The sequence below is a fragment of the Jaculus jaculus genome, chromosome 1 (assembly GCF_020740685.1).
Source record: "Jaculus jaculus isolate mJacJac1 chromosome 1, mJacJac1.mat.Y.cur, whole genome shotgun sequence".
NCBI lineage: Eukaryota > Metazoa > Chordata > Mammalia > Rodentia > Dipodidae > Jaculus > Jaculus jaculus.
The window spans coordinates 10,884,343-10,896,394 of record NC_059102.1 but is presented as its reverse complement, the minus strand read 5'-3'; the positions used below and the strand labels follow the sequence as shown (position 1 = coordinate 10,896,394).

Sequence of the window (12,052 nt, the reverse complement as noted above, 5' to 3'; positions counted from 1 at the left end):
CCAAGTTTCTTTTCCTAAAAGGATTCCATCCACCAGTGTGCTGAGGGCTGTAGCTCAGTGGTGGAGAGCCTCATAGCATGTGCGAGGCTCTGACTCAGTCATGGTACTGGGACACCTTCAGCAAAGCAGCTGTCATAAGGGAATGTATTTTCTCTGTGCAGAGGCTGTGGGTGTTCAGTTTATCAAGATGCTTTGTGGCAGTTTTTTTGTGAATATCAAGTATTATAGAAAGAAAAGAATGTACAGGATGTTTTCAAATGGTGCTATTTTTTCCAGTTTATCCTTCTTTTTTGTCGAAAAGGGACATTATTGGGATTATTGAGTAATTGCCTTCTTCACACATTATTAAAATTATTACTACTGGACTTCAAAATCATTGAGGACAAGGAATTCTGATTGTAATAGTCAGTGTGGTACCTTCACTGACTTACACAGCATATGGAGGTACTCAGTAATATCATGAGTGATATATAACTTAGGCATAAGAAGCATTCAGTCTAATGAACATCAATCCTTGTACTTCTAGCAAATTATTTTGGCTTTTTATGATTATTATTATTAACAACATATTTTGTAGGATACGTCATCTGTTGGTACCCTCTCTTCCCTCATCCCTGCCCCCATTCTGTTGGGGTCCCTCCTCAGTATGGATGCAGGTATCCCTATGGGGTTGTGGTTTATGCACTGTGGAAGCAGCAGTCAGTTTTTGACATGGTCTTGCTATAGCCCAGGCTGACCTCAAACCTACAGCAATCCTTCTGTCTCTGCCTCCCAAATACTGACGGTTGCAGGCATGCTCCACTGTGCCCAGCTCAGCCGGCTGTTTGTAAGCGCGCACATTCGTAGTCTCGCTCAGCTGTTGTTGAGATGGCAGTGGCACCTAAGTGCCTAAAATGTCAGGTGACAGCGACTTTCCCGTTATTCTTTAAAAAGAGATAACTTCTACATTTCTAAATATTTTATTTATTTATTAGAGAGTGTGTGAGAGAATGGGCATACCAGGGCCTCTAGCTATTGTAAACAAGCTCTAGATGTGCCACTATGGACATCTGGCTTACTCGGTTGGCTTCGGAGGAATAGAACCTAGGACCTTAGTATTCCCAGGCAAGTGCCTTAACTACTAAGCCATCTCTCCAGCCCCATTTAAAAAAAAAAATTAAATATTTACTTATTTGACAGAAAGAGGCAGAGAGAAAGAATGGGTACGCCAGGACCTCCAGTCACTGCAAACGAACTCCAGACATGTGTGCCACCTTGTGCATCTGGCTTATGTGGGTCCTGGGGAATTGAACCAAGATCCTTTGGCTTTGCCAGCAAGTGCCTTAACCACTAAGCAGTCTCTCCAGCCCCAGCCCCAGCCCCATTCTTTTAATTTCTACTTATTTGGAAAGTTTTGCTCTGCTGGAATTTAGTTTCATTTCATTTTTTAATATTTAATTTTTCTTTATTTATCTGAGAGAGAGAGAAAGAGAGTGGGCCACCAGGCCCTTCAGCCGCTGCAAACAAACTCCAGATGTGTGCACCCCCTTGTCCATCTGGCTCTATATGGGTCCTAGGGAATTGAACATGGGTCTTTTGGCTTTGCAGGCACGCATCTTAACCACTAAGCCATTTCTTGAGCCCTAATCTCAATTTTGATCATAAACAGGATTGAAAATAATGATTATACATAGGAGTCAAGTTTTAGAACCTAACTTTGTGATAACTTACTTAAATCTTAACAGAATATGAAGAGTTATATGACCATTTAAATTTTTCTAAGATTCAACAATATCCATAGTGAATTATTTCACTTTATTTACCTATTGTGTGGTAGTTTTTAGGTTTTTTGTTTGTTTTTCAAGGTAGGGTCTCGCTCTAGTCCAGGCTGATCTGGAATTCACTCTGTCATCTCAGGGTGACCTTGAACTCATGGTGATCCTCCTACCTTTGCCTCCCAAGTGCTAGGATTAAAGGTGTGCACCACCACACCTGGCTTTTTTGTTTTTGTTTGTTTTTCGAGGTAGGGTCTCACTGTAGTCCAGGCTGACCTGGAATTTACTATGTAGTCTCAGGGTGGCCTTGAACTCACTCATGGTGATCTCCTACCTCTGCCTCCCAAGTGCTGGGTTTAAAGGCATGTGCCACCATACCTGGCTTTTTTTTTTCTTTTTAAGGCATGATCTCACACTAGCCCAGGTCAGCCTGAACTCATTCTGCAGCCAAGGTGGCCTCAAACTCATACTGATCTTCCTGTCTGTCTCCTGAGTGCTGAGATTAAAAATGTGTACTATGACAGCCAGCTTTATTTCATCTTAGATTGTATATTTTAAAGTATTTAAAAGAAATGGATGTGAATTTCTTTGGGATAGAGTTTTCTATTTATTTTATAGGAGAGAGAGAGAGGGGGAGGATGGGCATGACAGGGTTTCTAGCCACTGCAAATGAACTCCAGACACATGTGCCACCATGTGCATCTGGGTTTATGTGGGTACTGAGGAATTGAACCTGGGTCCTTGGGCTTTGTAGGCAAGCACCTTAACTGCTGAGCCATCTCTACAGCCCTGGGGTAGATTTTGAGTCTGTCAATATTACGTATCTCAGTAGGACTTAAAGGTAAGTTGTACTTTAGGAACGTTATTCTCTAATGTGGGCCTGAATTTTACAGGGGCTCCAACACCAAGTGGCTCAAGTGGCTACTCAACTGGAAGCTGCAAGATTGCTAACATACAATGCTGTTAGGCTTGTAGAAGCAGGAAAGCCATTCATAAAAGAAGCATCAATGGCCAAATACTATGCATCTGAGGTAAAAAATAATAATAATAAGGAACTGCTTTTCATACATAGGCTCTTTACTCTTTTCACTCAGGCATGTTGATTGAGCTTAGGCTGTCTTTCAAGGTGAGACTGTGGATTCTCTTGTCTTAAAGTAGAAAGTGGAAAGGTGAGCTGCACTAGGAAAGTGTTTTCTCTGTGCGGTCGCACTCTCCTATGACTAGTCAGCTCGGGTTGACCACCCGCCCCCACCCCCAGGCCCACGGAGGCGCCTCACTGCCTCAGACCCGTGATCTGAGATGAGGCAGAGTGAGCGCCATGGAAGAGATGTCGTGTAGGAGCAGATGAGACTTCAAACCCCAGAACAGACTCTACCTCTGCTATTTTCTGCTCCCACATGGGCGTTCGCAATGATACACATCAAGCTTTGGCTGGAAAATTTGCTCAGATCATGAGGCATGTGTTTCCCACGCTTGGCAGCATGTCTGATGTTTACTGAAACTTTCATTAACCTCTCCAGCTTCCCTTGTGAGTTCTAACTAATATACTCAACCTCTGCTCTACCTCCTACCCAGCACACCAGCCAGAAACAGGAGAGTCACTTTGACACCTTTTCCATTATCCTCCACATCAAACCCATCATCAGTTTATTCATCTGAATTCTACACCTAAAAGATGTCTGGAGTGTATATTCCTGTTTCTGTCCCTGCACCTGCCCATCTGAGCTGCGCCATCGACCCCCCACTTCTGTCACGTGCCTGCTCTCGTGGTCACTGTTGCTGTCTCCTCCGTGTCTTTGAAGTCCTTCTGAGCCTTGCACCGGCTTCTCACAACACAGGAAGCTTTAGTGTTAGCTTCCCATCCCTGCTATGGCAAACAAATTCTCCAAAATTTAGTGTCTTGAAACAGTACAATTCTATTAGCTCTCACTTTTGGAGGCCAGAGGTGTGAAGTGGACCTCACAGAGACACATGAAAGTGCTGGCAGAGCCACCTTGTGGAGGCTCCGGGGGAGAGTCCTCCAGTCCCAGAGGATGCTTATATCCCTTTTGGCTCGTAGTCCCTTCATCCGCCTTTGTGACCAACAGTGTCGCACACTCAGATCTCTAGCTGGCTGCCTCCTGTTATTGTGGTCATACTGCAGTCAGTGACTGACTGTCTGGCCTCCCTCAGTCTTTTATAAGCACTGTTGTGATTACATTGACCCCACCCAGATAGTCCAGGATTATCTTTTCTTAAGTCTTTAAATTAATCCCAGCTGCAAAGGTAGCACATTTCATTTTGGGCATTAGGCTCCACCATTACAGCGTCAGTGGCCTATCCTCTGAGGCCTGAGTGCACCCCCACTATCTTCTCCCACTCCCCCGACCCCAGCCCAGGGCTGTCTGGTGGCTCCCTGAGGCCAGTGGGCTCCTTGTCCCCATGGAACCCTTGTGCGTGTGCCTTAGGTTGACATGTTCTACCTGGTACATTGGGTCTCAGCTGAGCTGTTTACTCAAATAGTCACCTAGTCACAGCAGCTTTTCTTTAAAATATTTTATTTACTTATTTATTTGAGAGCGAGTGAGAAAGAGAGACAAAGAGAAAGGCAGAGAGACAGAGAGAGAATGAGCACATCAGAGCCTCCAGCCATTGCAAACAAACTCCAGATGCATGTGCCACCTTATGCATCTAGCTTACATGGTTCCTGGGATTTGAACCGAGGTCCTTTGGCTTTGCAGGTAAATGTGTTAACCACTAAGCCACCTGGCTAGCCCCTCAGCAGCTTTTCTGACAAGCCCTTCTGTCCTGTTCGTGTTACAGGCTTCTTGCCTGTTGGTCTAATGTCTAGCTCTAAATGACCCCTAGGATCAAAGGGGTGGTGCTGCTCCCCCCCAAGAGTATACAGGGCAAAGAGCCCCTCCAGAAATGTTACTAATAAAGGATGCCTGCCGGCAAGTCTAAGTGTGAAGAGCACTCTGGTTTCTTTTTATATTTTTATTTTTTTTAATATTTTTTTAAAATTTTTTTAAATATTTTTAAAATTAATTAATTAATTTATTTATTTATTTGAGAGAGAAAGACAGAGGGAGAGAGAATGGGCGCACCAGGGCTTCCAGCCTCTGCAAACGAACTCCAGACGCGTGCGCCCCCTTGTGCATCTGGCTAACGTGGGACCTGGGGAACCGAGCCTCGAACTGGGGTCCTTAGGCTTCACAGGCAAGCGCTTAACCACTAAGCCATCTCTCCAGCCCTCTTTTTATTTTTTAAAAGAATTCTGGGAATTAATAGGATGTTTGTGGACAGTAGTGAGTCTGCCTTGCTAAGCCTATGTCACCGAATGTTTCTGATGCCCTCGTTCCGTGGTTTACTGTGTGCTGTGCTGCTGCCACTGGTAGGTTGCCGGACTGACCACGAGTAAATGCATTGAGTGGATGGGCGGAGTCGGCTACACCAAAGACTGCCCTGTGGAGAAGTTCTTCCGGGACTCAAAGATTGGTAAGTGCACTTCCCTCTTACCTCGATTTGTTTGCCATGGTAGCTTTTGTATTAGTCAGTTTTATATTGCTGGCACCTAGGCAAGGTAGTTTAAATCTTTTCAGTGTGTTTATTGACTTTCCTTTTGGTTGAAGTTTTAAACACTGCTTCTTCCTGCCAGAAAACGGGATTTATATTTTTAAAAGCATCAAATTTCCTCCTCAAAATGTTCCTGTAGGCATTTGCAACAAAGTTCACTATCTTAATTTTTCTTTTTACTAAAATTAAAATTTATGACTAGTGTAGTTTAACGTTGTTCTTTGAAGTAGCAGTGTAATTACAGAAGCCAAGTGCCTGAGCATGCCCGAGTGTGCCCCCGCATGCCCGTGTGCCTCGCAAGCCCGAGTGTACCCCCTCCCCGCATACCCGAGTGTGCCCCCGCAAGCCCGAGTGGTCTAAACTCCACTACCAGCAAGGAAAGTAAACAGAGCAGCTCTGAAAGCTGCTTCGTCCTTAGTGACAGTTCCAGCTTGTGCCTTGTCTCTTATGAACTAAAAAGTCTTGAGCTAACTCAGGACATCTACAAATGAAATGGCAAATTAACTCTGTCACACTTTGCCTAGTGTTCTGTGTCCAGGGATGTTGAGTGAGGTTCCCATAGTAATTTTAAATCAAATACAGCGGGAGCGGTTATGGGGCATATGGCATATTTGTCTTTTTCTTTTCTTTTCTTTTCTTTTTTAGTTGTTTGAGGTAGGGTCTCACGCTAGCCCAGGCTGACCCAGAATTCACTGTGTAGTCTCAGGGTGGCCTCAAACTCACGGCGATCCTCCTACCTCTGCCTCCCGAGTGCCGGGATCAAAGGCATGCGCCACCACGCCTGGCAAGGGCGTACTTCTTGTGCGGCCCTTTTAACTGTGGTCCACTCCTGATGATTCATTTTGTTCCCCTTTGTTTCAGGCACAATATACGAAGGTGCTTCCAACATCCAGCTGAACACCATTGCAAAGCACATCAGGGCAGAGTACTGATGTTCTCCTCGCTGTCACTGGTGTTCTCTTTTCAACTGTGCCTTGTTGGGACAAGCTCCGGAGCATGGCCCTATTTCCTGTCGCTGGGTGCATCATTTGCTCATTTCTCTTTTCCAGTCTTCTTAAGCACAGGAGATTGTTTCTAAAATTTGGGAAGAAATCTCATATTTTCTCCAAAATGGGTTTTAAACTTCTATACACATTTGTTATCATGCTAGTTTCAGAGTCTGTGTGAGGATTTGAGAAGATGAAGACATTTAAAGTATTACTTACAGAAATCATGATTTTATGTTCCTACTATATCTGTTGTGGCAGGAGTCAGAGAAACATTGTTACACTTGGCAACTCCTATTCAGTAGCTCATAGATTCCGTAGTAAGCTGCTAAGTGAGGTAGAAACTGATAAAATTTTATTTGGAAAACTCTAAAACTTCCAGTTCTAAATATCAGAGAAATGGTGGAAGATATGGATGTAACTTTGGGGACTGGGAAGATGGCACCGTGGTGAGAGGCCCTTGCTTTCAAAGCCTGCCCACCCATGTTCACTTCCAAGTCACCCATGTAAACCCATATGCAGGCATGTGGTATTCATCTGTAGCCTCAAGAAGCCCTGGAGCACCCATGCACACATGCATGCACATACACATGTGTGTGCACACGTAAATAAATAAAAGTAAAAGCCTTTTTAAATGTCAATTTTTAGTTGATATAATTGACAACAACAACAAAACAAAACACCCATACATTGTTTTAACCAAGTAAATCAATAGAATGTGGTACCATAATAACCTGTATGAAAGATGCATTTTATGACGGCTTCAGCAAGTCTTTTTTCTTCAATTGGGTTTTTTTAAAAAAAGGGCAGGCTGGGCATGGTGATGCACGCCTTTAATCCCAAGCACTTGGAAGGCAGAGGTAGGAAGATCGCTGAGAGTTTGAGGTCACCCTGAAACTACAGAGTGAATTCCAGGTCAGCCTGGGCTAGAGTGAGATCCTACCTGGAAAAAAAAACAAACCAACCAAAAAAAATTACATTCTTGTATCCCTCCTCCCCTTTCCCCATTCCACTCAGGGCCTCAGTGGAGTTACTGGTATTCACTGTGGGGCCTTGAAGGCCTCAGTCAGTCTCTGGTTGGGGGTACCTCAGGATAATCCTACCCACTTTGCAGCTGTTACAGTTTTTCTGCCCCTTCTTTTGCAATGTTCCTTGAACCTTGGCAGGTGTGTTAGAAATCTGATTTAGTGTTGATATCTCTGTAGCCTCTGGATTTTTGCTTTGATGAGATTTGAGTGACCATAGTATCTGTCACCGTCATCCTGGGATAGTTGACAGGCTAGCAGTGAGAGCAGTACTCTGGTGCCACCTCCTCTACAACGTCTCCTGGGCCCTGGCAGCTGTGATAGTGGTGACCTATCTCATGGTTGGCAGTCGACTTTCTTTTCTTGTTGTACTGATGTATCCTACATCTCCCCAGTGCTCCACCATCTGTAAGATCAAACAGATTCTCCAACCAAAAGTAAGCAAAGCTGGGTGTGGTGGCACACCTCTAAGCCCAGCGCTCAGGAGGCAGAGGGAGAAGGACTGCTGTGAGTTCGAGGCCAGCCTGGGACTACAGAGTGAGTTCTGGTCAGCCTGGGCTAGAGTGAGACCTACCTCCAAAAACAAAACAAAACAGTGAGAGCAGCTTGGCTAAAGGGGGGAAGCTGTCCCCGAGACTGGTGTGTCTCCCCACTCTTCTTAGTCGAGGAGCGGAGCTTCTCTGTGCAGTCGGCGTTTCCTGCCCCTGGGATTCTGACTTATTTCCCAATATTTGGATGCGTTCTCTCCCACCGCACTGGCCCCAAATCCAATCCAAGAACAGTTGTTACCTGTGTGTGCTGTGTGCCACTGTGGCACAGGTGTGTGCCTTTTGCCCAGCTGTGTGATTTCATAATTTGCAGAATTTCCTGCTTACTCAGACTGGTGGAAACCAGTGTCCTCCAGCAGCTTCCACAGCATTTTCCAGAGCTATGAGGGCTAACCAGGAGGGAGCTGGTTTCCCTCTCAGTTCCAGGGTCTCTCAATGTCTTGTGACCATGGCTATGGTGTCTTCAGCAATAGGATCTTACCTTTTAGCTCTGGCGGTAGCCAAGTGCTTTGCCAATGGCTCAGCAGGTCATTTTAAAATTATGTCCCTGCATTTGTTTTCAATGTAAAGTTTAAATAATTTGACTTAATAATCAGGCAATATTCAATATTGTGATATTCTGTCATGTATTTATCAGTAGTGCAGTTCCTTCCTTAATTAAATACTGTTTCCTCAAACTTGGTTATTGGGCTTTATCCTGAATAGGAATTAATTGAGAAATTGGATTTTAGTTCAGTAATTCTCAAGAGAAAAATACTTTGCTACCATCAGGAAGTACATCAGAATCTCACGTGGGACAGGGGCTAGGGAGATAGTTAGAGGTGCTTGCTTGCAAAGTGTACTGGCCTGGGTTCATTTCCCCAGTAAATATATACAACATGGTGCATATGTTTGGAGTATTTTTATAGTAACAAGAGGCCTGGGTATGCCCATTCTTCCCCTTTCTTCCTAGAAAATAAATAAATAATAAATAAAAAATTTAAAATCTCATGAGGAATAGAGAATAGGAGATGGTAGTTTAAAAGGGCATATTCAGGGCTGGAGAGATGGCTTAGTGGTTAAGCGCTTGCCTGTGAAGCCTAAGGACCCCGGTTCGAGGCTCAGTTCCCCAGGTCCCACGTTAGCCAGATGCACAAGGGGGCGCATGCGTCTGGAGTTCGTTTGCAGAGGCTGGAAGCCCTGGCGCGCCCATTCTCTCTCTCTCCCTCTGTCTTTCTCTCTGTGTCTGTCACTCTCAAATAAATTTTTAAAAAAGGGGGCATATTCAGTATAAATAAAGTAATTCATATAAATAATTTTATAATTAGGAAGACAAAAGTATATTTTTTATAATACAGATGATAAGGCAAAGCTAAATAAAATACCCTTGCGATGCTATTCTGTGTTAGGGATTCCCACTTAGGAGGAGAGGCCCTCCAGGGCGTGCATCCTCACAAAGGAGAGGGGACAGCAGACAAGTGAGAGTTCCCAGGTTTGGAAAAATCAGCATGAGTTAGACATGAAAAATGTTCTGAGGCTTATGCAGTTGCTGAAAATAATCATTACTATAAAATGGAAGCATTTTGGTACTTTAATGAAAGGATAATGTTTATTAAGAAAACCTGACATTTTCAATGTAATTTTGCTGTGCACATTCATGTTTATTGAATTAAATTAATTTCTACAATGCAAATCATAGTTAAATATTCAAAGTTGTATAAATATAATTGAGGTAGAAATTACATTAAAATATTAGGAAGAAATAAGACAAATTTAGACTTTGAATCCAAATAGATAAAGTCTACTTGACTTTCAAATAGGGAGATATGAAAACCCCTCATCCAGGCTTTTAGAACAAAAAGACAGATGTCAGATAAGAAAAGCAGGGGTGGATGCAGTGCCCTACAGGGGGCTCGGCCACATTTAATTTCTATGATTATGTGGAAGGGGTGGGCTTTACAGATAACAGAGTAGGAGCCAGTATCAGTACGCAGAGTCGCAACTTGCTTCCGCAGGATAAGAAACACGTGAGTGTGTGTGTAGTACGTGCTGTGTTCTAGTGCATGGCGTCACGGAGCCCCCGGCTACATGCAGATCTTGGTTGTGTATTTAGTACCGATATTGCTCTCATTCTGTGATTGCATTTTGTATTTTTCCCACAAAGAACCATTAAAATTATACTCTTACAGTTAATATATGCACTTGCCGCCTTCTGTTGGCAAATCCTTGCATCATTTTAGCAGACGATGTTGTGAAGGCGTCCTGTAGTTCACCCAAGGCTACCTTTCCTTTGATCAGCAGGAGTGGTGGAGAACCAGCTGCACACCACTGACGCCTGCCATTATGGCTTGTCCAGGTGAGGGTGGGGCAGACACAGGGCTCAGAAGGGGAAGAACTCAACAATTTATTTTTGAGGCAAGCCCAATAGACAAGCCCCCCCCCACCTTTTTTTTTACACGAGAGTAAGCATGAAAGTGAGAGAGAGAATTGGCATGCCAGGGCCTCCAGCCACTGCAAGTGGAACTTTGTGCCACTTTGTGAGCATGTACACTTGTGTCACTTTGGCTTACGTGGGACCTGAGAGTTAAACATGGGTCCATAGGCTTCGCAGGTACGTGCCGTAACCACTAAGCCATTTCTCCAGCTCCTGAACAGATTCTCAGTGGGTGCCACTGGCCTCAACCCTGCTGCCAGGCGTATAGTTTGAGATGTCACTATACAATATGAAAGTGAGTGAATGAATTGCCATTGAGTGCTTAGGATCATGGAGAGTTGAATTTGAAAGGAGCTCAGGCTGCTCTCCCAGCATCCTCATGGAGGACAAAGGCCGTGTGCGGCTGTGCTGCTCCGGGGCAGCCTTGCTCCCCTGATGGAGCACCGCCCTGTTCAGCAGGCTTGGGGTTTGCTCTGCTTGTATTACAGGTTCACCTGGCAATGAGCATTTCAGAAGTGGTCAGTATCATTGCCTACATATGCTAGTCACTTGCACAGGCACAGATGTTCAAAGGTCTCAGGCTGTAACTGGGCTATCAGAGGTGAAGACTGTTGTGTGTGGTGATTCACTGTTTTTCTGTATTTCGGGAAGGGTACTAGTTATTATCTCTGTGAGTGTATTCATGCTGCTCTTCCATAGAGTGAAGGTTTTGTTTTAATGTTATGTATCAGACTGTGTTCATTGTTACAAAATCAATATTCAATGTGGAATGAAAATATAAAGCACTAAATTAAGTAGAGATCTTTTCCAGTCAAATAAAGCACATTTGTTTCTTACACATACGGATGAATTCAGAGCGTAGTGTATTCTCTGCAAGCTAGACACAACACCGTTGTTGTGCCAACAGCTTACTTCTCAGGTAAGCCAATTTTGTTTGTTTTCATAGAAGACGTCTTGTTATGTAGACCAAGTTTAAATTCATGATGAACTTTTTTCCCCCAGGTGACGTTTTCTCATGGCCACATGTGCAGCTTTTGAATAGAGAGGCACCACTTTGCAGAGCGCCCTCCCAACACATCCCAGTGACGTTTATGCCTGTGCATCACAGAATTACTTTTAGAAATTTTATGCTAGTGCACTTTTTACTCACTGATATGCTACAGTCCAAAACTGTACATGATTTCAGCTTGTTTCCTATTATTTCCTGTGTCATTTTAGCAATCTAGACATTAGTCCTCTGCTTTTGTTTTGACACTCAGGAGTGTGTTTAAGTGGCTGCCATATCCAAGGCACTGTAGGGTTTACATTGCCAGTACGGAGATAAATTTACATGTGTACTCATTTCAGAGTCCTTTTTCCTGTTTTCATTAATGTAGCCTCACAAAAACACTGAGTAGAAAGTTACCAAGGTCAAGCCTATGCAAGTTCTTTAGATCTGTTAGAATGATAGCTAACACCTCTTGCTTCACTGCACGCTAGTGATCATTCTAGACTGTTGACACCTACTAATTTACAGCAACCAGGGAGATGGGCGCTCTTATGTCCCACTGTACGGGCAAGGAACATGGAGCACAGAGAGGGGAACTAGGCCGGAATGAGATCCAAACTTGAGAAGCCTGGCCGATGAAGGCCCTCCCACTTTCATTCCTTGGGGTCAGTAGGCTGTTCGCTGGGAAGGAGCCTTCTGTTAGCTCAGCTCTTAGTTCAGTGTCCTTCACGGATGAGGCTCACAGAAGCTGGCTGAGTGCAGGTCTGCAGGACGAGTGAGCCT

At 44.2% G+C, this 12,052-nt stretch overlaps 1 protein-coding gene across 1 annotated transcript in view; it reads left to right on the top strand.

The window, feature by feature from the left end:
• The window catches only part of Acadsb (acyl-CoA dehydrogenase short/branched chain), a 39,740-nt gene extending 29,696 nt beyond the window's left edge, over positions 1-10,044 (top strand). The window contains exons 9-11 of the mRNA XM_004659272.2: positions 2,648-2,785; positions 5,132-5,231; positions 6,171-10,044. Coding sequence (XP_004659329.2) covers positions 2,648-2,785; positions 5,132-5,231; positions 6,171-6,241 — 309 coding nt within the window. The 3' untranslated portion in view covers positions 6,242-10,044. The remainder of the gene's footprint in view (positions 1-2,647; positions 2,786-5,131; positions 5,232-6,170) is intronic.
• Positions 10,045-12,052: the final 2,008 nt, after the last annotated feature.